The sequence below is a fragment of the Neoarius graeffei genome, chromosome 1 (genome assembly GCF_027579695.1).
Source record: "Neoarius graeffei isolate fNeoGra1 chromosome 1, fNeoGra1.pri, whole genome shotgun sequence".
NCBI lineage: Eukaryota > Metazoa > Chordata > Actinopteri > Siluriformes > Ariidae > Neoarius > Neoarius graeffei.
This window is the reverse complement of record NC_083569.1, coordinates 7,158,831-7,185,113: the sequence shown is the minus strand read 5'-3', so window position 1 is coordinate 7,185,113 and position 26,283 is coordinate 7,158,831. Positions and strand designations below refer to the sequence as shown.

Below are 26,283 nucleotides of genomic sequence, written 5' to 3'. Positions count from 1 at the left end.
TTTAAGATGTCTAAATTTGCAGACAGAGTCAGATTGCCAGATTGAGTGAGGAATAGCATCTTAAATTTGCCACTGATCACCCTAACGGGAAATTCTTTGATCACTCTAATGACTCGCCGTTCACACCCAGCTAGCAAGAGAACCATGAGTGAAGTGATGTACTGCTTGAGTTAGTCTACAACTCTAATCAGAGAGACAGGTTACACAGTGACGGTAGGCTTGACTCAATGCTATCCCAGAAATCCTTCCTGTAATATGCAAATGTGGCTGTCCAATCAGAGGCGGCCAAATTTGCATATTACAGGAAGGATTTCTGGGATAGCATTGAGTCAAGCCTACCGTCACTGTGTAACCTGTCTCTCTGATTAGAGTTGTAGACTAACTCAAGCAGTACATCACTTCACTCATGGTTCTTTTGCTAGCTCTGCTTTGCAATTAAAAAAAAAAAACAAAAAAACATTGGTACAAAGCAAGCCCATTCACTTTTTTATGCTGATCAGAGAATTACAATGGTTTCTCATGTGACAAAAATGTGCGATTCGCGATTAAATATTCTAATCGCTTGACAGCACTAATTATTATTAGAGACACTACATGCTGAATTCAGAAACAAGGTAAATAATAATAAACGTGAACCTGAGCTGTAGATATTTATGCTCAAATCCACTCAAAGTAGGGGGCGGGGCACCATCACGCTGTGTCAAGACAAGAACTTTCCTGAGAAATAACGCAAACGTCTGCATCATGCGGGATTTGCAGGCGGGAGCGGGACAAAATATGGCAGGCGCGGGCGGGAGCGGGACTGAAAATCATAATTCTTTGCGGGCGCGAGTGGGACTGCACAATGCGGGCGCGGGCGGGAGCGGGACTGAAAAATCTGACCCGCGCAGACCTCTACTTCGATGCCACTTTTGAGAATTAGTGCTAGTAGCCTTAACGCGGTTTATTACTGGTGAGACGGAAGACATTAAATTATTTTTAGCCTTTTCTAACAGGCTACCTTCTAAAGGTGAAGCTATTAGGCCACATAATTAAGGGAATGTAATGTTAGTTACTTAATTAAATTAACTTCTTGACTCGAATTTGATCGTTTTCAAATTTACTGATGAGTGTTTCTCCACTAACGTAGGCCTTAATGCAACGCGTTGAATGTCAGGTGACGATGTCAGCCTTATTGTAGACACTACAGCTGTAACAGAAAATCTCCGATCCTTATTAAACTGATGCTAAATTTGTTTTGTTAACTCAGATCATGAGCATTTTGAATTATTTCAAAAAGAGGGATCGAAATTCACCTCAGGATGAAGACGTAGTGACTGAGGTAGGCCTAACATCAACTGCTTGCGGTCTTTGTCAGGATGTCAAATTGGTATAACACTCCTAGCACGCGAGTGCGATGAATGGGGCAGATATACCCATTACTCAGCCACTTAGCAGCGATTGCCCTTGTTGTGCCGGTATCAAGCGTGAATTGTGAAAGAGACTTTTCCACAATGAACAGGGTAAGGACATCTGCAGGCAAACCAGTGATGTGAATTTCAGTTTACATTTACCCATCGTTTTTATGCTCAAATCCCACTTTCACTTAATTAAATATTTCAGAGTGAGCTCTACAATCACATGACTCATTGTAGTAACAAGTTGTTTGCCATTTTAGGTCAAAACAGACCTTCAGAACAGACTGCAAGGAGAGCACCTAGCCGCCTGCTTGAGGATTTCCATTAACGGGCCACAACCAGAAGATATAAATTATGAAAGGGCACTCAAACTTTTTTTTTTTCCTCTCTCAAAGCCAAGAAAAATCAAATGCACAAGTGCAGGGTGTGATCTTTGTAAATAGGGCAGGCATTTGTCAGGCTCACTTTTGACATACAGCAGAGCTAGAAGTCCTTCTTTTTGTAGGACTTTTTGTAGTTCAGGGTGTGAAGTATTGTAGGATTTTTGGTTTGGTTGCCATCTGTAATATGTCCTTGTAGGACTGCCCTCTGTAGCAACATGCTAAAATAAAATACAAGGTGCATAACCAATACCAACGAATTTGTTCTTTGTTAGTCTTAGTTTAGTAGTATTAGTAGGCTAAACAACCCCCGCACACCCCTGCAATTCAATTGGACATGCACGCCACCCACCCATGGGCTGCCCCCACAGTCTCCAAAATTTCTGTGGGAAACACTGGGAAGACTTTCATCCCTGTGAAATCCGACAACTGCCTTCACGACATTCGCCCCTTCCACAAATCCCATGGTCCACTGCGTGGTTGGGAACTTCTAGTGACTACGCCCAGGTTGCTGAGAACAGTACAAAAACCAATACTGGGCTACATAACCGGTTTCGATGTTCAGATATCGGATGCACGCTGAAACGTGACGTTGTTAGATTGCTTTTGTGTCAGTACAGGAGCTTTTAATCAGTCATCCGTATATTATCGCCCATACAACCCTTTCACTTTCTCTCTCTGCACTGTTGACAGAAAATACATGTTCCACCTACTCAGCACTATAACGCCGGCCAACAACATGTCATCAGCGTAAAACATGCAATAATTTCGAGCGGTATTAAAATCTTGGGGGAAAAAAAAAAATCTGACACCATGTAAACCTGTAAAAATACTTCAACATCGAAACTGATTATGTAGCCCGGTAGTGGTTTCTGTCGCGTTATCGGCAGCCTGGGCATGGCCACCGGAAGTTCAACCACGCAATGGATTGTAGGATTTGTGAAAGGGGCGAACAGAACCAGCCTGCATGTAGAACCAAAGCGAATATTTATTAATCATCATGAAAATAAAGATTTGTAAGAGGGGGAACGACCCCAGCCACGTATCCTCCAAATGGCGGGACAGAAACCCACTAGCTTGCTCTCGGGCAGCTGCGTTTACAGCAACTCCACTGCAGAGGGCTGGAACAGAACACAGCTGCCCATGTGTGTGCGGTAGTAAAGAAGAGCGAATCCTTACGCCGCTCACCTTGTTTCTTATAGTACTCCTCCCACGCTTTAGTGTAATCCTGCGGCTGTTGACCTTGTTGACCTGAGTGACCAAAAAAATAAGAAGTAGTAAAACAAAAGATTTAAACGCAATTACACAACTTGTTAATCCTTTACTGTTCTGTTGCTTTGTGTACCTGAGGTTAACATTTTTTCTGGACAGTAAAACACCACAACAGTTCTCTGGAAAATAAGTTTTTTTTTAAATGTAACCAGGCGTCTCATATGAAGTTAGTGTGTGTGAGAGACTGCCGTGTTGCTCCGTAAACATGTACTTCACGGCTGCACCCAAACACAGCCTCGTTTGATGGTGCAAACCGCAACAAAAAGTTGAGGATGATGGCCATGGTGTAAGGCCCAGCTGTAACGTTAAAAGCCACTCTGACGGAGCTAAATAAACCAAGGCCATTATTAAAAAATTTTCTGTTTCCGGTCCACCGGCCGGGTGAGTGCCATTTGTGCGGTTGAAAATTTTTTTTTAACGCCGGTTTTTCGACATTTTTTTCGGGTTCGTAAATCTAAAATCGAACTTGACATTTCCGCATTCCCAGGGCTTTCCACTAAGGCTCATACTAGCCAGCCATAACAAATAAGTAGCCAGCCGGGGGGAGGGAGAGTAAACACAAAATAAACTCCTGTGCATGCAGTTCCCAGGATTAAATGCCTTTTCCACAGACCATTTATTTAATCACTTTACTCAAATACAAAGTAAAATGGCAGTAAATCTTCTTTCTTTTCTTGCGTATTGCATCATGAGGCGTTCCTGGCTTGTAAATCTCTTATTTTCGGTGCATGACACATTCACGCAGCTGAGCATGCTATGAATTAACAACGACAACGGTCTGCAGTGGCGGCTACACAATTACACACTCAGCGAACATTTCTCCATTTGTGTATGAAAATACACTCCAACCACTCAGTTTGGTTTCATTTACGACCAACGGCGTCTTTTGATGCCAGCACGTAATTGAACGAGAGAAGACTGGTTTACCGGAGACAAAATAAGCGTCATCTCTGCTTCTGTCCCCTCCGACACAGTACTGCCTTCGCCGAGTGCGCGCACGCACACACCGCATGTCAGGGCCACGGATGAGTTACTCTCCCTTGATCAACGGAGTCGGCGGGGAATTTGTGGTTATTATCGGTACAAACGACGCGAATCACAACTTAAATGAGTGCGGTTCAGTTTGACATTATTGTCAGTCCGTTAGATAAACATTTCATTTTATTAAAATCTAAAATTAATATATTTTAGAGCCTGTGGGCTACAAAAATAATAGTCATTAAAGTAGTCGGCTGTATGGCCGGCAGCTGGCGCTTGTGGAAAGGCCTGCATTCTGCGCAGAACATAGAATCGAATCAGCTCTGCACATGCAGCACAAAAAAATGGCAGCCACCATGAAGGAAGCAGATCCGGAGTTTTCAAACATTTGCTTAAGTGTGAAATCGCAAAATGGTATTCTAGCGAACAACAAAATCATTCAGTGATCATTTTAATAGTGTAATCTCATCCGAACTAGGCCTAACGCTCGATTTAGAACTACAAAAAGTCCGTGTGTCGGACATTTTAAGTACCTTTGTCAAAGTTTTGCAAATGTTGCAGTCAGCATTTAAAATGCTAACTTAAAGTGGACAGGAAACGGATTTTTTTTTTAAGGATGGCCCAAGTAGACCATTCACTCGTTTTGGTACTGTAGACGAACCTGATTGTACTTGTAAAAGGAGTTAAATTAAATGCCTGGTACACGATGATTATTCATACAGCGGACGGAATTTAGTGGCTTGTGGATTACACTCCAGAAAATATGGCAACCTGCCTGAGGAAAGAATAAAAAAAAAAAATTTTTCTTAAAAAGTTGAAACAGCAGGACAGGACTTAAGTGTCTGAACCAAAACCTGACGCAGACTTTACGAATTAAATCCAGCCAGGAAAAGTCTCTGCTGTTCATATCCCTGTTGCTGTTTAGCTTGAGGTTTCAAAAAGGAGTGTGGAGGGGGAATAAAATCTAAAACTACAATTTACCCATTTTCTTGTAATATTCTTCCCAGGCCTTGGTGTAATCTGCCTGTCCGCTCTGACCTGGAGCCTGCGGGTCACCTGTTAAAAACGGTGCAGACTAATTGAGAACCGTCATGCAGAAAGCCTGCGCCTGACCCAAAATAAACTAGAAGGGAAATTAGCTACACATACAACTTGCTACACTGCAGATGTTGTAGTCTTTGGACTTGATCTCTGACTGATGTAATGTAGTAGTGGGCGTTAGAAGAGGAAACGAGGTTTACCTTGACCGTTGGCTGGAGCGGTGCCCGGGGCGGCAGCGGTAGTGGGCGTCATGGGAGCCTGAGGCTGCTGCTGGTACTGAGCGTAATAGGCAGCCCACGCTGCTGCATTAGCATCTGCTGCTGCTTTATCTGCACATCGTCAGAAACGATTCGTTACCTCATTCTACAATGCTACGAAAAGTTCTAACCAGCAAGGAGAACGCAAAAACGGATGACTTACTGGGGTCAGGCTGGTTCTGCTGCCAGTGAGGGTAGCCGTTACCCCAGCCCTGAGGTTGGTACGGCCCTGGAGGACCACTGCAAAACACACGTACACATGGTTAACTTCTATATTAATAAGCCGTGGCTAATCTGAGGTGACTCCGTCATAAGCACACGGTCACCGGTCAAGTATAACTGATGATTAGCCTAATAACACGCAAAACGTTGACGCCCTTACTGTGGTCCTGGAGGTCCCTGGTTGTAAGGCCCAGGATTGTAAGGACCCATAGGTGCAGGAGGTCCAGGTGGGCCTGGGGGACCATGTGGTGCGGGGCCTCCGTGTGGCCCTGGTGGTCCATGAGGTCCACCCATAGGACTGACAGGACCCTGAGCACATGCACAACAAATCCATTTGTTACGCACGAGACATGAAAAGAACTTGACGGAATTATAATCCGCACGTCACTCACCCCGATCTTTTCTTCAACGAGCTGTCTGGCGTAGTCGATCTGCTGTGGCGTCCCACGCACTGTGAACATCTTTATATTCGGGTCGGCGTTAGGAGGAGGGTTCCTCTGCAACTCTAGTCTTGCTCCGGACTGCTGGCTTATACTTTTAATCGTCTCGCCTCCTGCAGACAGATGGGGGGGGGACGTCGATTTTTCTCCAAGCGAACTATTCAGAATAAGGCTGGCACTAAAGCAGGACTGACCTTTGCCGATAATAAGGCCGGTCTTAACAGTGGGAACAGTGAAGGAGAACTCCTGTAGGCCCCCTGGTGGCCCCATGTTCCAGTTACCGTGGCCACGACCTCTGCCCCTGCCCCCAGGGCCTGGTGGACCGCCAGCTTGCACGCTGCGCAACAGGTCTGTGATGATGCTGGCTGCATGCTGCGCCCGATCAGGGGGCCCCATGATCTGAGCGATCCTGTCTGGTGTGGTGCCATCATCTATGGTTTCGGACAGAAGACAGAGGTCACAGGAGTCAAGTACAAGTCCTTTGTCCAGTAGCACTTTTTAAATACAAGCGTAACCCTGGAATAAACCTTCACAAACCTGGTTTGAACTGAATCTTCACACCCGTGTCGTTCTGAATCTTCTTGATCATTTCGCCGTTCCTGCCGATCACAATCCCGACTGCGAAGCGCGGCACTGGAACCTGAAAGAACCGCAAACTTTCAATAACGAGACACAGGACCGGAACCGCAAAGAAAAATATCAGCCCTTTACCATCACGACTTACATCCAAACCTTCTCCGCCACCCATCCGTGACCCGTATTCACCCCTCTGCTCTCGGAAACCCTGATCTCTGATCAGGTCCATCACCATGTCTTTCGCTTGCTGGAAGTAAAATGTTCATTTTACACAACTGGACAGACGTTCAAATCTATAACCTGATGCGGTGAACTTACCTGAACTTTAAAAGGATCTCCAGAAATCCTCAGCGGTTTGTCCGCCCCGGTGTTCTGAGGCCCGTCCTGAATCATTACCATCTTGACTCCGGCTCGCTCCTGCAATACAACACACGCATGATTTAAAAACAACCAACCAACCAAAAAAAAAAAACAAAAAACAAAGACTACGGACTAATTGGGTACTTCGCTCACCTGTAACTGTTTGATCGTCTCCCCTCCCTTTCCGATGACGAGGCCTGCCTTGGACGCCGGGATCATAATTTCTTGAACGGACATTCCAGGTCCATCGTTGTGATGAAACGGAGTTGGTCTGCCCTTTTCCACAATCTCGGTCAGTAACCTCTTCGCAGTCCTGTTAATAAAACGCAGAAAAGAAAAAAAAAAAGTGTCAATTTTCACACCACGCCGTGTAGACTTAGACTTGCATGGTTCTGGTATTGCACACTCACAGGATGGAATCTGGAGAGCCTGTTAATGTCACAGAGCGGTCAGGCATGCCGCCGCTATCTGTAAGGAAGGGTGGAAAAACACACATGGTGTTTGTGTTGTTGAAGGCTTCCAGAAAGAAGAAAGAAGGGAAAAAAAGGGGGGGGGAGGAAAAAAAAAAATTCAATTAGCTGGTTGTTCACCTGGAGCAATCTGTATCTTGCATCCCGATTCCTGCTGTATCCTTGAAATTTGCTCTCCTCCTCTTCCGATAACTAAAAACAGCCAACAATCAAACCTCTGCAATGAACAACCCAGAAAGCTTGGAATCTTCAGAAAAATGTACTTACTGAAGCCAACCATGCCATCTGGAACCTTGAACTCTTCTGATGTAGGCCTGGGTGAAGAAATCAGATGGGAGTTTGTGAGAAGACTTGCGTGTTCACAAATGCTGAACAGTATGAACACCTTTCTAAGGCCAAACAAAATAATATACGTGTTTCCGGTTACCCGACCGACCCTGTAAAAACACTGCGACCCTTCAACTGTTTATGACCACGATAAGCAAACTATTTCTCACGCCCGACCCTACCTGGCGAGTCAAACGAGAACTGCTAGGGCGTGTCATATAAACCACTCTGTATTTGCCGAAAGACACGAGGCCCATCAGGAGTAAATTGACAACCAACACGCACCTCCCTCTACCCCAGCCCTTTCAAACCAGCACAGGCACGGCCTGGTAGGACGGTGCCTCAGCCAGTCATTCCCCACCGTGCAAGCGCTGCTCAGCGACTCAAGTTTTGATTTGATCCATGGCTCCGGCCCACCTTTAAACGTTTATAACTCGGACACCGAAGGTCGCAGCAAAGCCAAATTTCGTAGGCATTTCTAGACAGGGGTCACCGTTAGATGCAATCGAATACATTGCTGAACAATGCTGCGTATTCTTGCTAGTGTTACAATGATGATTATTACCCTTGTGTTCATGCCTCGAAGGGTCGGATGTACAGTAGAGTGGTGGGCAAAAGTTTACATACCCCAACAATGTTTTGTTTCTTGGCCATTTCTAAGAGAAATTGAATGATAATACACAAAAACCTTTATTTCACTTGTGGTTAATGGTTGGCTGAAGCCATTTATTGTCAAGAAAATGTTAACTCTTTTTAAACCATTATGACAACAAAAAAAACTACACAAATGACCCTGATCAAAAGTTTACATACCCCAATTCTTAATACTGTGTATAAAGATCTTGCAGTCACGTGACCGGAAAGTACACAACCGCCATCTTGTCGGTCAAAAACACCGCTGAATCCTGCTGCACTCGTGTACAGAATGGATCAATTTCAACCGACGGACTACACGGCTCATTTTTCTAATGAACAGATAACTAGATATATGTCTAAAATAAACGAACTACAGATTTATGACCCTTATGGCTTTCCGGACGGAGTTTTCACGACCGGATTTTGAACTGCCAGAGGTGGAATACCCAGACGTGTATAATTACCTCATTAACTTTCCCTCGCTGTTCAGTGGTGAAGCACTGCGTGCTTATAAATCTCTGGACAGTTATCTTTACAGAAATTCAGGATTTGTCAGCGACTCAGACGTGGCATCTTGTAAACAAGAATCCTCATTGGATGGGTAAGTCACTTAAGTATCGAGTATAGCACTGACCAGCCGATTACAGAATAGAATAAGGTAATTCCAAATCGTCCGTGTTGTTTACATGGATCTGGCGTTGGAGAGGTAGAGGCTTGGCAGTGGAGATTTGAGTGGCTGTTTTCTGAGCTTAGTCAACAGGCCGGCTCTGCCTGTAGCCTTGCTTTTGCTTCCGCTCCCGGCGCCACCTCCTTCGCTTTGCTTCCAATAACAATTCATGGAGACCCTGCTGGTCTCGCTATCTCGTCCGGAACGTTGTGCATGCGATGGAAATGGCTACAAACCGTCATTTTCTGCTGGAAACCAATGTCCAGTAAGTCCATACGGTTGTAGTGGATATTGAAGTCCGGTACAGACGAACAACACGCAAAAATACACACAAAAAACATAAAACGTGAACAGGTAGGGAGAGCTTGTAGCCGCAGCCGTTGTAGTAGAATTGTATAAGAAAAGGTAGAAGTAAAAGCAGAAGTAGAACCAGAAGTAGAAGGCGGAATATGGCGTTTGACCGACAAGATGGCGTCTGTCACAATCTGAATCGGCTGTGACGTCACATGCAAGTGCTCCATTTCCCCCTTTAACATCAATAACAGCTTGAAGTCTTTTGTGATAGCTGTCAATGAGTCTCTTTATCTTTTCAGATGGTAAAGCTGCCCATTCTTCTTGGCAAAAAGCCTCCAGTTCCTGTAAAGTCTGGGGCTGTCTTGCATGGACTGCACGTTTGAGGTCTCCCCAGACTGGCTCAATAATGTTGAGGTCAGGAGACTGAGTTGGCCACTCTAAGACCTTCACTTTATGCTGTTGTAGCCACTGACGAGTTGATTTGACCTTGCGTTTTAGATCATTGTCGTGCTGGAATGTCCAAGTTCGTCCTATGCGCAGCTTCCGGGCTGAGGCGTGTAGATTTTCCTCCAGTATTTTTTGATAAGTGACTGCATTCATCCTGCCATCAACTCTTGCCAAATTTCCAGTGCCTTTGTAGTTCACACATCCCCAAAACATCAGAGATCCACCACCATGTTTCACTGTGGGAACGGTGTACTTTTCATCATAGGCCTTGTTGATTCCTCGCCAGATGTAGCGTTTAGTGTCGTGCCCGAAAAGTTCAATTTTGGTCTCATCACTCCACACAACTTTTTGCCAGAAGGTTTGGGGTGTGTCTCTGTGCAGTCTGGCATATCGTAGACGGGCTTCTTTGTAGCATTTGCGTAGAAGGGGCTTTCTTCTGGCAACTCTCCCATGCGGCCCATTTCTTCTCAAGAGTCTCCTAATTGTACTCTTTGAAACATCCACGTCAACTTGTTTCAGAGAATCTCGAAGTTCACCAGGTGTTATTTGGGGCTTCTTCTTTACATCACGCACAATTCTTCTAGCAGTGGTGGGTGAAATTTTTCTTGCTCTACCTGAACGGGCTTTGGTGTCTACGGAGCCCCTGACTTTCCACTTCTTGACTATTGTTTGAACAGTGCTGACTGACATTTTTAATTGCTTTGATATTTTCTTATATCCCTTCCCTGATTTATAAAGTTCAACTACCTTTTCACGCAGGTCCTTCGATTTTCCCATGGCTCAATCTCAAAGATGACGCGCAGCACTGGATGAGGGATAAAAGGTTCTCTCAAAAGTCCAGCAATTTACTGACACTTATTTTCACCCACTAATTAGAAGAAAACAGATCACAGGTGAAGGTAGTTGCCTTTAATTGCCATTCAGTCCTGTTTATGTCAAATTGTGTACAGGTTTTCAGGCCAATTCACAGGGGTATGTAAACTTTTGATCAGGGTCATTTAGGTAGTTTTCGTTGTTTTCAAAGAGTAAACGCAGTAAGGAATGCAATAAATAGCTTCAGCCAACCATGAACCACAAGTGAAATAAAGGTTTCTGTGTATTATCATTCAATTTCTCTTAGAAATAGGCAAGAAACGAAACATTGTTGGGGTATGTAAACTTTTGCCCACCACTGTAAATAACTGCTTGCACACGCGCAGTATATTTCATCGATTCTTCGGGTGCCTATAAAACGGAGGTTCGCCTCGGAACAAAAAGCGACACAGTGGACAGAAATGTTTGCTTGTCAAATCAGCCTATTGCAATGCAAAAGATATTCACAACAATTAAAAATATTTCCAAATGAACTACAACATCGTTTCCTACAACAAATCACACAGTTCTAACATCCTGGGATCAGTTGCAAACGTTTAACGAGTATTTTGAAAAAAAAAAAAAAAGATTTCAAAGGAAACTTCTCACTTTTTCCTACCTACCCTAGAAAATTTGTCGTAAACTTTTGGCATAAACAATTTTTTTTTCCCTACCTACCTACCCTATTTTGAAAACCCAGGAAACACATTTTGTTTGGCCTAAATATTAATATTCGGTTACTTTAAACACACATATAGGATACCTTGGAAGACCAGCCATTCCACCCATTGCAGCAAAAGCTTGAGGAGGGAAAGAAAAAAAAAAAGTTACACAACACCTAATACTCAAACCAGCACTTGATCATTGACTTAAACATATTTAAAATAAATAAATAAATGCTTACGGTCACTTGCAACTTTCTTTGTTTCTGGCTGATCTGTAGCATTTAAAAAAAAAAAGACAAGGTGATGTGAACAGACTATACCAAATCTCACAGTGGCATTGATTAATTTTCTAACACAGCTGTCTACTGTGCAGCTGCAAATCACAGGTTTATATTAACATGTTCGCTGCAATACAGCTCAAAAGGTTTTCTGTAAAGAGACGCTTATTACAAAAAAAAATTTTCATGGAAGGAGTCTCAAGTAACAGCAATTTGTAACACTGCAATATGTGCTGTATTATTGAAAAAAAAAAAAAAAGGATCAATAAACGGCCAAATCCTTCTGAAGTCAATTATGGAAAAGAAGTGAAGCTGTGTGCACGCTGACAAACCTGAATGAATCAATCTTTCAAGTGTAGGAGTACTTGGAGTGAGGCGACATTAAATATTATTGCAAGAAAACATCATTGCGATAAATAGATGTACAGTATTACAATACGCAATCAGCTACTTGTCATTAGGATTAGCAATCGAAAGTGTAAAATCAACTACTTATTACAATACTTACGATGTTGAACAACGGAGTCGGTGTGTGTACCCGATTGTGAACAGATGGTGCGCTAGTGTAAGCATTTATCATCACACACATCACCCTTTGTACAGTATCTTCCGTGAGAATTCACCTCCAGCACTATCTATATTCCACCTCAGGTGGACACAGACACTGCCTTGTTTGAGCTAAGAGGCCGTCGTTCAACACACGATAAACCACGGGAACGCTGCGTTTATTGTGGCGAGGGACTTTAACGGTGCCAACCTTAAAGAGTGCACTTCCAACCCTTCACCTGCCCCACCAGGGGAAATAGGACTTTGGACCAGGAACTGTTCCAAAGCATTTGGGAAATTGGACCACGCCGCCATCTTCCTCACTTCCGTTTACGAAACGGAGACTGAAAACAGGAAGCACCGGTTGTGAGGGAGGTCACTCGCTGGACGGACCCATCAGAAGCTGGCCTGCAGGACGCCTTGGATAACGCAAACTGGGACATGTTCCAGAAGCAGTTGTAGGATTTAAAATCAGGAAACTAGTGGACGATACAGTTCGCAAAAATCACCAAGACGTTTCCCAATCAGATGCTGTGGGCAAATAAAACCATCTGCGATGTTCTGAAATCGTGCACTGCCACCTACGGTATAAGATAGGGCTTGTTCCTGGAAACATAGACCAACATTAAAGCTGTCTCTTACAGCATGCACAGAGTGGTAAAGGAGGCGAAGTGGAATTACGGGAGCAAACTAGAGGTCACAGCTACAACAAAGCGATACCAGAAGCCGTAGACAAGCTGAACACGTTTTATACTCGCTTCGAGGCTGCAGCTAACGCCACTGTGAACAGCAACATGCACAAGGAGAGTGCCGGTGAGGGGGCCGAGAGAAATGCCTTCAGGACAGCGAACACCAGGAAGACATCAGGACCTGATGGCATCTCACATAGGGTCGAGAGCCTGTGCAGACCAGCTAACACTTCAACCTCTCCCTGGCTCAGGCAGCGATTCCCAGGTGCTTCAAGCAGTCAATTATTGCTCCTGTCCCAAAGAAACTGCCCACCGTCCTAATGACCATCATCCAGTAGCACTGACCTCAGTTGCGATTTAGTGCTTTGAAAGACTAGTCACAGACTTCATCACCTTCACTTCCTGCCAACTTGGACCCACTACAGTTTGCCTACCGGTCTAAATCACACCTCCTGCACACAACTCTCAGCCACCTTGACTTCAGGAAGTGGAATTATGTCAAGACGTCGCTAGAGATTTCAACCATGTGAATCTCGGGTCAGTGCGCCCTAAATTCCATCAGGATGTGGACTTTGCAACGCGAGAGGCGAGCACACTGGATCTTGTTTACACAAACATTCCTGGTGCGTACCAGGTGGAGCCCCACCCCCACTTCAACTACTCAGACCCCATCTCTGTTAGGCCATTTCCAGCATACAGACCGCTCGCCAGATGCTCCAAATCAGTTCTAAGACAGGTTAAAGTCTGGCCAGAAGGAGCCAGCCATTCTCTACTCTCCAGGACTGTTTTGAGAGAACTGACTGGGACGAGTTTAGGGAGGCTGCAACCAATCGTAGCTGCACTAACTTAGGAGTACACAGCATCAGTGACCAGCTACATCAACAAGTGCACTGATAGTCTTGGAGACCGTAACTTCACCACTCGCCCCAACCAGGGATTACTGCAGAGGTGCATGCACTACTGAGGAATCCAGATGCTGCCTTCAGAGCAGGCAACAGAGCGGCCCTGAGAGCAGCGAGGGCCAAACTGTCTTGGGCCATCAGAGCAGCAAAGCACGCACACACCCAGAGAATCCACAGCTACTTGCAGAACAGCAGTGATGCAAGGCATCCAGGCCATCACAAAACACTGTCACACCATCTGCCTGGTTTGAAGCACAGAACGGCATAGCAGCAAGGAAGGTCATCCCTCCTCCCAAAGACCAGGCGCTGTGTCTAACCACAGCCGACATGAAGAAAACTACACAGAATCGACCCACGGAAGGCTGCTGGAGCAGACATCATCCCTGGTAAAGTACTCAGAGGATGTGCAGACCAGCTACCAGATGTTCTCGCGGACATCTTCAACATCTCCCTGAGCAACACCATTGTTCCTAAATGCTTCAAGATCACTAGCATCATCCCCATGCCGAAGAAGTCTTCAGCGTTCTGCCTCAATGACAACAGTCCCCTTGCACTCTCACCCAGCATTATGAAATGCTTCGAGAGGCTTGTCACAAGGCACATAAAGACCCTGCTGCCTCCCTCACTGGACCCCCTGCAGTCCGTGTAATCACCGTAACCGGTCCACAGATGACACCATAGCCACCACCCTTCATCTGTTGCCCAGATGGCGAAGGGCCAATAACATGTTCGAATGCGTTTCATCAACTTCAGTTCAGCATTCAACATAATCATCCCTCAGCAACTAATGAGAAAATTGAGCCTGCTGGGTTTGAACACCTCCCTCTACAACTGGATCCTGGATTTCCTGACTGAGAGACCTCAGTCAGTCCGGATTAGAAGCAGAACTTCCGGCACCACCATACTGAGCACTGGGGCCCCCCAGGGCTGTGTGCTCAGTCCAGTGCTGTTCATTCTGCTGACTCATGATTGAGCAGCAATTCACAGCTCGAACTGCATCAAGTTTGCTGATGACATGACTGGTGGGTCTCATCAGTGAGAACAACGAGTCGGCATACAGAGAAGTGGTGCAACGGCTGTTGGATTGGTGCAGAGTCAACAACCTGTCCCTGAACATGGACAAAAGAGATGGTTGCTGACTTCCGAAGAACGCGGAGTGACCACTGTCCATTGACGGCTCACTTGTGGAGAACGTCAAGAGCACCAAATTCCTCGGTGTTCATCTGGCAGAGAACCTCACCTGGTCCTTCAATACCAGCTCCATAGTCAAGAAAGCCTAGCAGCGCCTCTACTTCCTACAGAGGCTGAGGAAAACCCATCTCCCATCCTCACTATATTTTACAGAGGGACTATTAAGAGCATTCTGAGCAGCTGCATCACGGTCTGGTTTGGGAATTCCACAGTCTTGGATCGCAAGACCCTACAGCGAGGACAGCTTAGATGATCATCGGAGTCTCTCTTCCCTCCATGACAGACATTTACACCACATGCTGCAGCCGGAAAGCCACCAGCATTGTGGCCGACCCCACACACCCCTTACACAATCTCTTTGCCCTCCTGCCGTCTGGAAAAAGGTACCGAAGCATTCGGGCCTTCACAGCCAGACTCTGCAACAGTTTCTTCCCACGTGCTATCAGACTCCTCAACTCTGAGGGACTGGACTGATTCTTATGGACTGTTGATCACACTGCAGTATTTGCACAGTGGACAATACTGCATGATTGCTTACAGTGGTTACAAGGTCTCACACACATGTACACACAAGGTTTAGATTTATTTGTTCCATTTTCATACACTTTCAATTCCTCATGCCATCAGACTCCTCAACTCGGACTGATTCTCACAGACTGTTGAACATACCACTCATTCTTCAATCTCTGCACAGTGGGCAATATTGCACCTGCCTTACAATGTCTCTCACGCACACAGTTTACATTTATTTATTTCCTTTCATATACTACAGCACCTCAATATGCACACAACTCCGCACCTTACGTTGCTTGTGTCTGCACTTTGTATTGTCTGTCTATTGTGTCATTTACTGTCTGCAGTGTTGCACTCATGTTACATGTAGACTTGTAGTCCTGTGATGTTTAATGTAGCACCGCGGTCCTGGAAACATAGTTTCATTTTAATTGTACTGTACCAACCATATATGGTTGAAATAAAAAGAGCTTGACATGCTGTTTGTACACTATAGTTCTACATTCAACACAATCCCCTTAAAACTCTTCACAAAGTTGAAAGATCTGGGACTCAGCCCATTACTGTGTCAGTGGATCCTCAACCTCCTTTCAGATAGACCACAGGCAGTAAGAGTAGGGAAACCCCCCATGGCTGTATTCTGAACCACCTGCTGTACTCTCTGTACACACACAACTACGTAGCCTCGTCAGACTCCACCACCATTGTCAAGTTTGCAGACAACACTGTTGCGGTAGGCCTGATCTCATAACAACGAGGAGGCCTACCTGGAAGAGGTCAGTAACCTGAAGATCTGGTGCCAGGACAACCACCTCCTCCTAAATGTCAGCAAGACAAAGGAGTTGCTTGTGGACTTCTGCACAAAGCAGGGGAGGAACTACAAGCCCCTCAACATCAGTGGGACCCCAGTGGAGACAGTGGACAGCTTTTGGTACCTGGGCATTCATATCACGCAGAGATGTCATGGTCATGCCACATCACCGCCCTGGTTAAGAAGGCCCACCAGCGTCTTTTCCATCCAAGATGTCTCAGAAACTTCCGTCTTCCACCGTGGGTGATAAACTTTTACTCTTGTACCATCGAGAACATCCTGACAGGAAATATCTCCTCCTGGTTTGGGAACAACCAGCGTGGGAAGGACTTCGGCTTTTTTGGTTTGGGAACAGCACAAAGCAGGACAGAGGGGCTCTCCAGAGAGTGGTGCACTCAGCCAAATGCATCCTCCATACCCAGCTACCCATCCATACCAATCTATCTACACCAAATGGTGCCAGACTAAGGTCAGGAAGAGAATGAAAGACCTTAGCCATCCCAACTATGGACTCTTCTCTCTGTCGAGGTCAGGGAAATGCCTTCACTCCCTTAAGGCCAACACAGAGAGAATGAGGAGGAGTTTCTTCCTTCAGGCCATTTGGAATAACTGAATGGAATAACTTTTATTCTATTCACTGGATTCTGAGAAACCAAGCTTTTTTTTTCCAAATACGATAAATAAAAACGTCATACAAAACATCTGACAAAATCATTTCCACTTAGAATGGAAAGAAACAGGGTGGCATGGTGGTTAGCACTGTCACCTCACAGCAAAAGGTTCTGGGTTTGAGCCCAGTGACCAACGGGAGCCTTTCTGTGTGGAGTTTACATGTTCTCCATGTCTGCGTGGGCTTCCACCACAGTCCAAAGACATGCACTTAGGTTAATGTGGGGCAGCCTTGGGCTGAAGTGCCCTTGAGCAAGGCACCTAACCCCCAGGTGCTGTACCATAGCTGCCCACTGCTCTGGGTACATGTGCGCTCATTGCTCACATGCATGTGTTCATTCCTTCAGATGGGTTAAATTCAGAGGACAAATTTCACTGTGCTTGAGTGTGCACGTGATAAATAAAGGCTTCCTCTTTGTCTACTCATGGTATACGGGTCCGTCTCAGAAACTGGTCTCTCATTTGGGACATTGTGATCAAAAAATACATTTTCTAATTTTACTGTTTTTTTTGCATTTACCCAACACTCAATGTTTCTTTTGTCATGTTTAATAAGAATAAAGATAGTATCTTGCTTTATCTGGCCTCCACTATGGAAAATTGTTTTGATTACAATTCAAATGCTTTTGTAAAATTGATTTCCATATAAAATAACTACATCATGAAGAATTAAAGCCCCTCCTTCACAGATGAGTGAAAATATTGAATACATTTCCTCTTGTTGATTGCTTGGGTTAAAAATGCCGTTATGATGACTGAATTGATTATTCACTTAAATTTGAATAATATGAGAGATTTTGGGGATTTGATATGGCGAAATAGGACACAATGGAAAAATCAAGAACACACCGGAAAGATGAGAATAACGGCACTGGTAAAAGAACAGCGACTGTACCGGCTGAAGGTCGCGCGGGTCTCTGCTGCGGTGCGTGAGGTGGGGGCGGGGCAAAATGACTGGCCATAGATTCTATCAAAAGTTCGATCTAAATTGACCATGGTTGCAAAATATTGGCCAAAAATACGCAAACACTATGAAATATGAAAGTAAGATGAAAAAGAAACATTCTATGGCCTTATACTGCAAGACTAAAACAAAATAAAACTGTCAAAACTCACCTTTTCAGCGATAACGTCCGAACAGATCACCCACGTAACAGAGACCGCAAATGGAAGCACAATCAACTTCTAACTGTTGGAGTGGAAAATTCCATTCTACACATGCAAATTGTTAATGTGTGTCCTTCCCCGCACACAAATAACACGCTACGGTAAAAAATAGACCACGACTCATTTTATAGCTCAGAAATTCATACAAGACCAGCTACCATCGTAACATATTCTGTAAGAAACGCATTCTATACCTAACTTTCAGCTTTCATTTTAAAAAACAAAATCGCAGATTTATAACTAAATTTTTATACGGCATAGTGATTTTAAGTTACTACTTTTGGTGAGGTCATGACCTCGACCCTGAGGCTTTCCGTTTAGATCAAAACACGCGATCGTATTGGGTTTGGGTTTGCGGAAAACGGAGTTACGACGGCGATGAAATATTTTGCGTGATGTTTTATTACGGTTATGATTATTCTGTGAGCGCACCAATCCTTAGGTGGATAAAGTTACAACTTAAAATACAAATCAGTGATAACTGTAGACTTTTCAGTGGACTACAACCTTTTTAAGGGAACGCGATGCAGTCGACCGTTTATCATGTCCCAGATCAAGCCGCCATTTTTCCACAAATTTGCGCCAAATTCTGAAGAGTATTCACATCAAAGATTTAGTTTTATCTGTATTATTTCTTTCATCGTTTTATTTCAAATTAAAACCAACATCACCATTCAAAACCGTATAGTTTATTGACCGAGTGGGGTACCCCGACAGTACCCAGTTTCTGAGACAGACCCATATGAGCTGATATCCAAGTAGAAGAGTAGCCAATCAGAGCATGCAATTACTCATATCCAGTGGATAGAAATAATTATACGTATTCTGCATATTCTACAGTGTATAGCGTGTTTATTGCAGAGCTGTGTGTGTGTGTATTCTGTACATTGTGTATATTCTGTAGAACACTCCATCACATTCTTATTTTTTATTACATTCTATTTTACTCCCTTTCTGTTTTTAAAGGGCATATCCTGGACCAACTTAGTGGGGTTTTTAATATGAAAGTACGTCCCTTTACACACTCATCCAGAAGGGTAATTTTGCACAAGGCCATCTGTCTACAGCAGAAAAAAATAAAATAACAAAAAGCATCTGGAAAAATCCCAAGGGAGTCTGGAACCAGATTGATCCAGATTCGTGACGTCACGTGCGGATCCGCCAGCAGGCTGAGAGACCCGACATGGATTCAGTGCACAGTCTGTGTAGACCAAGATTTCACACAGCAGGGTTGTATATACATTTAATGTGTTTGACAGGTCCCAAGATCTCAAGCCCTGACACATGTGAAGTAAGCGTATTATCGCCCAGCGCTTTTGTGTTGTTGTTACCTCCGCCAAGGAGGTTATGTTTTCGGTAACGTTTTGTTTGTTTGTCTGTTAGCAACATTACGGAAAAAGTTATGAACGGATTGCTCTTTAATTTTTTCCAGAGGTGTGACTGGGCACAAGTAACAATCCATTAAATTTTGGCGGTGATCCGGATTTTTTTAAAGGACTCTTGGCGGAGGTCTGCGCTCTCCGAGTGCTTTTCTAGTTTACTTTTGTGTGCATGTCAATAAATAACATTACCCGTGTACCACACAAACACAAGAACACCTAATTTAGAGTATCGTCTCTTATTTCTTACCCTGGCAACAATCAACTTGTGAATTGCGATTTTCTTGGTCTTTTTCTCGGCTCTGCTTGGTCCTCGGCTTCGAGGGCCTCAGTGGATGCGGCACTTCGCCGTCTGTCAGGGGAGACAAACACGGCTGGCTCCTTTGATGACGCTGACACAAATGGAGACGGTGTCGCTTTGGACATTCTAACAGAAAGAACTGTCTTTTTTCAGATCAAGGGGCAGCACGGTGGTGTAAGTGGTTAGCACGGTCGCCTCACAGCAAGAAGGTTCAGGGTTCGAACTAGGGCTGCACAATTAATCGAAAATCGCGATTTTGGCTGCCACGATTAAATTAATTGAAAATCGCGATTTATTTCCATTTAAAATACGAGCTCTGCTGCATATCTGATCAAGCACTTTTTGACCAGTACTCCGCCAAACCATAAGGGGGCGAACCGACGCATGTAAGGTTTCATTACTCCGCCTAAATAAGCAAGCAAGCCAAGTGCGCAGAGCTTCAGTGCAGCGGTATCCAGTGTTGCCAGATTGGGCGGTTTTAAGTACATTTTGGCGGATTTGAACATATTTTGGGCTGGAAAACGTCAGCAGTGTCTGGCAACACTGGCGGTATCTTCTTCAAGGTGTGATAGCGTGAGAGTAGGTAACAGATTGAGCGTATTTAGCACTGGAGGCAATGTTGTGACCTGCCTTCGCTCATGTTTAAAGCCAGAGCATGTTGATAGGCTGGTCTTTCTAGCTAAAAACTCGTAGGCTCATAGAGATAAATCAGAGCCACTTGCGACCCTTTCAGCCGACAGGCCATTTCAATGTGTTATTTCCCCGCGAAAGTGACACAGTCGTGTCTATTGTCACTGTTCTGACAATTATTGTTGATATTTCAATTTTGAAAATAAATATCTTTTTTACTTCAATATTTTATTTTATTATTTGGTTCTAGCGATGAGGTATTTAATATTATTACTAAATTTGTCAGATTAATAATGTAAGAAACAGTTTTGTTGCTATTGTCATCTAGAGTGTCTGTCAGATTTTGATGATAGAAACCGATGTGTTTCTATTGTCATTTAGCATGTCGGTCATGTCAGGCTTTTATTAATTAGTTACCAGGACTACTGTCCTAAAATTTACTGTGAATGTCCAAGACCCCAAATGCTACTAGAAAAACTTAATAGAATGATCAAAATAATCAATTCAGCAATTTAAGGAGACGGGACTTAACTGGCCTCTGTTATGGTAGAATCTGCCATTTGACCAAAGTTTAATAGAAAATGAGAGAATTACATTGATCTTGCTCCTAAATATACCCAAGATGTGCCCTTTAACCACTCCCACAAGCTATCCTCACAACCTACAGAGTATTGCGGTCCGTGTACTTTTTCGTTCATTCATTATTCTATTTTGGAAGTCACATGAGAAATGAAAAAGGACTCGTTTATGAATTTTTACACTTGTGTATGACTTGTGAAATGGAATCCAGAGCCATGTTTTGATGTATTTTTAGTGACTGAAAATGAGTCATTGAACAGCAGAAAAAGGGAAAAAGCAATTTTGAAAAATGCCGTTCTGAATTGCATTTTAGTTTATTTAGAACTTAGGTTTTGGGTGACCTGGAAGCCTAAGCTTGTGGCAATTTTGTGTGTTGACTAGGGATGGCGAAAACTAAAAAAAAATTTGACCGACCACCGAGCCTCATTAGCCGGTTAAAGTCGGTTAACCTATGAGTTTAAACAGGGATGCAAACGGCACGCCTTTTTCACGGCTCGTGCAGATCTGATTTTTTTTTTTAGGGGGGGCGTTGGAGTGTCTGAATAATTTCATCAGAGCAAATTCTGTATTAAAATTACTACATAAGCAAATGCCGTTACAGTCCATGAAAAAGCCGTGAAAAAGTCACCATCTGCGCCTTTAGTTTGTGTGGAGAGATACGATCTGCAATAACATGCATTGTTGGCTACAGACCGAAACATACTTTCAGAATGCACTGGCCAAGGCAGGACTAAACTCGATGTGCCTTCTAATAATAATAAAAAAATAAAAAAAAAGAATAGTAATCTGTAAGCTAAAAAGCCTGTCTCTACACTTTTTTATTTCACCAACTGGCAGTTGTGTTCAACTGGGGCGGGACATGACTGAATGGGTGTTTCTGATTTGTCAGCTGTCTTTAACTGGGGCGGGAGGGCGGGACATGACTGAATGGGTGTTTCTGATTTGTCAGCTGTCGTCCTTACACCCATGGCCATGCCCCAAGCGTTTACAACACAGAATTGCAGGCTCTCCGCTCCAAAATCGGCAGCTTCAAAACGATTGATTTTTTTTTTCCACCGACAACCAAAAAAAATTAACCGGTTTACGTTGATTCGATCAACCACCGGTCAAACGGTCATCGGTTAACATCCCTAGTGTTGACATGTCTTCACGTAGATTCACCTGTTTAGGGCCTTTGAAGAGCATGTACTGCATAGCATCCATGATCTCGCTGGAGGTCGATCTATCGTCGTTGTCGTGTGTTGTAAGTGAGACATGAGTGAGCGTGAGCCAGGCGGTGTAATTGACTTCCGGGTGAAATATAGGATCAGTCAAATGAAATTCAATAAAGGAATAAATGAATATTACAAAATAAGAAAACGATCAAAAATGTTGTCCACTTTTCTAATACTACTATTTGATGATGGCAACACATTTCGAAAACAAAATAGAGCCATTTCTGCTTGTATCGTTTTAAATAAAACACCAAGCTGCACCCTTTTTTAAATTTCATCTTTCATTCCAAAATAGAAGAATGAACGAACGAAAAAGTACACGGACCTATTGCAATGAGCATTTCGCTGCATGTGGTGCTCTGTATGACTCACTACGTTTACATGCACATAGAGAGAATCGAATTTCTGCCATTGCTCGACTGAAATCGAAGTTCAAAATGCCATGTATACACCTTAATTCGGCTGAAATTGAACCGAACTTGATTTCTCGGAATCGAGCTACACGACCTAGTTTACGCGATTTCTACCGAGCTATTTTGCGCATGTATACCCTATCGAGCTAGTTGTCGAGCTACTTCCGGAAGTGACGAGTGACGAGACCACAAGCGGGAAACACAACAGCCTCGGTCGGCATGACAACGGCATGAATCTTTTCTTTTTGTGGCATTGTTTGCACTGTTAAAATTTAGCTCACTTACTGTATCACCAAATACATCTGTACAGCTGTTGCATAGCTGTGAATTGTGTACATAAACAAGTCACTGTATTTGTCTGTGTGTATATATATATATATATATATATATATATATATATATATATATATATAATGTATGTCCAACATCTGAAGAATGTCAATAAAAACAAAACAATTGAACTTTTTGTGTGTTTATTAAGACATAAGTTAAATTGTAAGCAAAAAATATTTTTTGTAAGCAAAAAATGGACTTTAGAAAAATATTACTGTGCAAAATAAGTTGTCTTACAAAACAGTGGTCTGCGCCGGACAGTTTGTAGCCATAGTCTGTTAGAGCAAGCCTAACAGCTTGAACACGGAACTGCTAGTGTTGCCAGATTGGGGGTTTTAAGTGCATTTTAGCGGATTTGAACATGTTTTGGGCTGGAAAACGTCAGCAGTATCTGGCAACACTATAGCTCTTCTTCATGACGACAACCGGAAGTGTACCAACACGATGGGGCGTGTAGCGCCACGTGTGGCTCGGGTGCACAATGCACCTTGCACAATAGCCCGATTTCACTTGTGCATGTAGGATTGGATTTCTCTAGCACCCCTGCTGGGACCCTTTGCTCGATTACCAACAGCAGCTCGATTTGGACGTGCATGTAAACGTAGTCACTGTGTGACAAAGAAAACCGAATTTGAAATTGCCCAAAATGATTCGGTACACCTCAAATGATTCGCTCAAAAGATTCGGATAGCCAAACGACTCATCACTCCTCTGTAATGGGGCGGGAGAAAAAGATTCATTAGGAACTTACCCCCGTCCTCCAAAGGCCTTTTCTGTCCTCCATATGCAAACTCATTAGCAACAGGAGGCGGATTAACTCCATCACCTCCAATTTTAGCTGCGATCTACAAAAATAAAAATATTTTAAAAAGAAAGAGGGAGAAAAAAAACACACACACACCTTGGTTAAAGCTAACACACGGCAGGTTATCATGGCGCGCGCGCTCTATCAAGGTCTCCGTCTGAGGTGGCGGAATAAGTTAGCTCATAGCTAATTAAATAGCTAGCCGGGTTGGAATAATTTTAAAATTTCGACACTATTTAGAAAGAAAAATAGAGAAAGAAAAAGGAGAGAAAGAGAAAAGGGAAAAAAAAGCCGCCGACATTCACTTGGGGCTCGTCAGCGGTAACGCTAGCAAGCATAGCTAGTTAGCTATAATGCTAGCAAGCTAGTTAGCCAACAAAACTAGCTTCAGCCGTAACTACGCTATTAAAATTATTTAATTAAAAAAGACATTCTATTCACAATTAATATTATTTATTAAAAACGAGAAAACAACAGCACCCGAATTATATTGAAACATCCGGGCCTTAAGCGTTTCCTCGTCTCCTTTGTTGCAATCTAATTAGCAGGCCCGTCTTTGGCAAAGGCCGCATCCCGAATCCATCCACACTAGATTTATAGTGCGCTACATATACGTACAAGCGTATATGTCCTATACCCTACGAAGTACACTTAGACATACACTAAGCCGCGATTTGGAACGTAGCTACAGGGTTGTCTGTTGGAAGTAGCAAAAAAGCAACACCGTTCGTTTTTAAAGCTGAGAATATGTTTAAAGCTGTATTAATTTAATGGCTGACTCACTCACCTGTCTCGCCCGTTGTAGTGCATCTTTAAAAGCGTCGTTCATTCCTCCGCCAGCGTTCGCAGACGGCGGCGCCACATTCGTGTAATCAGCCATGTTTCAGAAGAAGCCGTGTGGAGAATATGGCCGGGGAACTGAGAAAGGCAAGGGGGAAAAATCGAACTGCGACACGAATGCGGGCTTCGGCCGATAGGGGGCGTGCGAGGGAGGGGATCAATACTTCCGGTTTTTGAGGCGATGGAGATTAGCAATCGTGTAGAGTTAGCATTGAAGAGCAAAGCTGAAACTCATGAAAAAAGTCTCTCTCACACACAAAACCCTTAAACCTCAAACTAAATTCTGAGGAAACGCATCAAGAACAGCGTGGTGTGATGGAGTGGAGCTTTATCAGAACGACACATCAGAATTAGAACCAGAATCAAAGTTTATTTTCCAATTCCATTCTATAAATGATCGAAAACATCGTCAGATTTTCACCCAAGTCCTAAAAGTAGATAAAGAGAACCCAGTTAAACAAACGAGACAAAAAATATTATACTTGGTCATTTATTTATTGAGGAAAATGAGCCGCTTCAACTCTGGGATGTTGGTGGGTTTCCTCACATGAACTGCTCGCTTCAGGTCCTTCCACAACATTTCCATTGGATTAAGGTCAGGACTTTGACTTGGCCATTCCAAAACATTCACTTTATTCTTCTTTAACCATTCTTTGGTAGATCGACTTGTGTGCTTAGGGTCGTTGTCTTGCTGCCTGACCCACCTTGTCTTGAGATTCAGTTCATGGACAGATGTCCTGACATTTTCCTTTAGAATTCGCTGGTATAATTTAGAATTCATTGTTCCATCAATGATGGCAAGCCGTCCTGGCCCAGATGCAGCAAAACAGGCCCAAACCATGATACTACCACCACCATGTTTCACGGATGGGATAAGGTTCTTGTGCTGGAATGCAGTGTTTTCCTTTCTCCAAACATAACACTTCTCATTTAAACCAAAAAGTTCTATTTTGGTCTCATCCATCCACAAAACATTTTTCCAATAGCCTTTGGGCTTGTCCACGTGATCCTTAGCAAACTGCAGACAAGCAGCAATGTTCTTTTTGGAGAGCAGTGGCTTTCTCCTTGCAACCCTGCCACGCACACCACTGTTGTTCAGTGTTCTCCTGATGGTGGACTCATGAACATTAGCCAATGTGAGAGAGGCCTTCAGTTGCTTAGAAGTTACCCTGGGGTCCTTTGTGGCCTCGCTGACTATTACATGCCTTGCTCTTGGAGTGATCTTTGTCGGTCGACCACTCCTGGGGAGGTCTTGAATTTCCTCCATTTGTACACAATCTGTCTGACTGTGGATTGGTGGAGTCCAAATTCTTTAGAGATGGTTTTGTAACCTTTTCCAGCCTGATGAGCATCAACAACGCTTTTTCTGAGGTCCTCAGAAATCTCCTTTGTTCGTGCGATGATACACTTCCACAAACGTGTTGTGAAGATCAGACTTTGATAGATCCCCGTTCTTTAAATAAAACAGGGTGCCCACTCACACCTGACTCTAATTTCACTTTCAAATGAACTGCTAATCCTAGAGGATCACATACTTTTGCCACTCACAGATATGTAATATTGGATCATTTTCCTCAATAAATAAATGACCAAGTATAATATTTTTGTCTCATTTGTTTAACTGGGTTTTCTTTATCTACTTTTAGGACTTGTGTGAAAATCTGATTATGTTTTCGGTCCTATTTATGCAGAAATATAGAAAATTCGAAAGGATGCACAAATTTTCAAGCACCACTGTAAAT

At 43.7% G+C, this 26,283-nt stretch overlaps 1 protein-coding gene across 5 annotated transcripts in view; it reads right to left on the bottom strand.

Annotated features, from left to right (window-relative positions):
• fubp1 (far upstream element (FUSE) binding protein 1) overlaps window positions 1-24,627 on the bottom strand; it is a 37,260-nt gene extending 12,633 nt beyond the window's left edge. For 2 of the 5 annotated variants that reach the window (XM_060929048.1, XM_060929039.1), the window contains exons 1-17: window positions 24,489-24,627; window positions 23,648-23,741; window positions 11,521-11,553; window positions 11,380-11,416; window positions 7,661-7,707; window positions 7,514-7,585; window positions 7,334-7,391; window positions 7,077-7,236; window positions 6,882-6,980; window positions 6,525-6,810; window positions 6,182-6,418; window positions 5,940-6,100; window positions 5,708-5,856; window positions 5,489-5,565; window positions 5,269-5,397; window positions 5,009-5,083; window positions 2,966-3,028 (exon numbers count right to left, since the gene is read on the bottom strand). In XM_060929048.1, coding sequence (XP_060785031.1) covers window positions 2,966-3,028; window positions 5,009-5,083; window positions 5,269-5,397; window positions 5,489-5,565; window positions 5,708-5,856; window positions 5,940-6,100; window positions 6,182-6,418; window positions 6,525-6,810; window positions 6,882-6,980; window positions 7,077-7,236; window positions 7,334-7,391; window positions 7,514-7,585; window positions 7,661-7,707; window positions 11,380-11,416; window positions 11,521-11,553; window positions 23,648-23,741; window positions 24,489-24,581 — 1,870 coding nt within the window. In that variant the 5' untranslated portion in view covers window positions 24,582-24,627. Of the gene's footprint in view, window positions 1-2,965; window positions 3,029-5,008; window positions 5,084-5,268; window positions 5,398-5,488; window positions 5,566-5,707; window positions 5,857-5,939; window positions 6,101-6,181; window positions 6,419-6,524; window positions 6,811-6,881; window positions 6,981-7,076; window positions 7,237-7,333; window positions 7,440-7,513; window positions 7,586-7,660; window positions 7,708-11,379; window positions 11,417-11,520; window positions 11,554-23,647; window positions 23,742-24,488 lie in introns of all 5 variants that reach the window. The other 3 variants (XM_060929065.1, XM_060929074.1, XM_060929055.1) reach the window with 3 other exon arrangements.
• Between the last annotated feature and the right edge of the window lie 1,656 nt (window positions 24,628-26,283).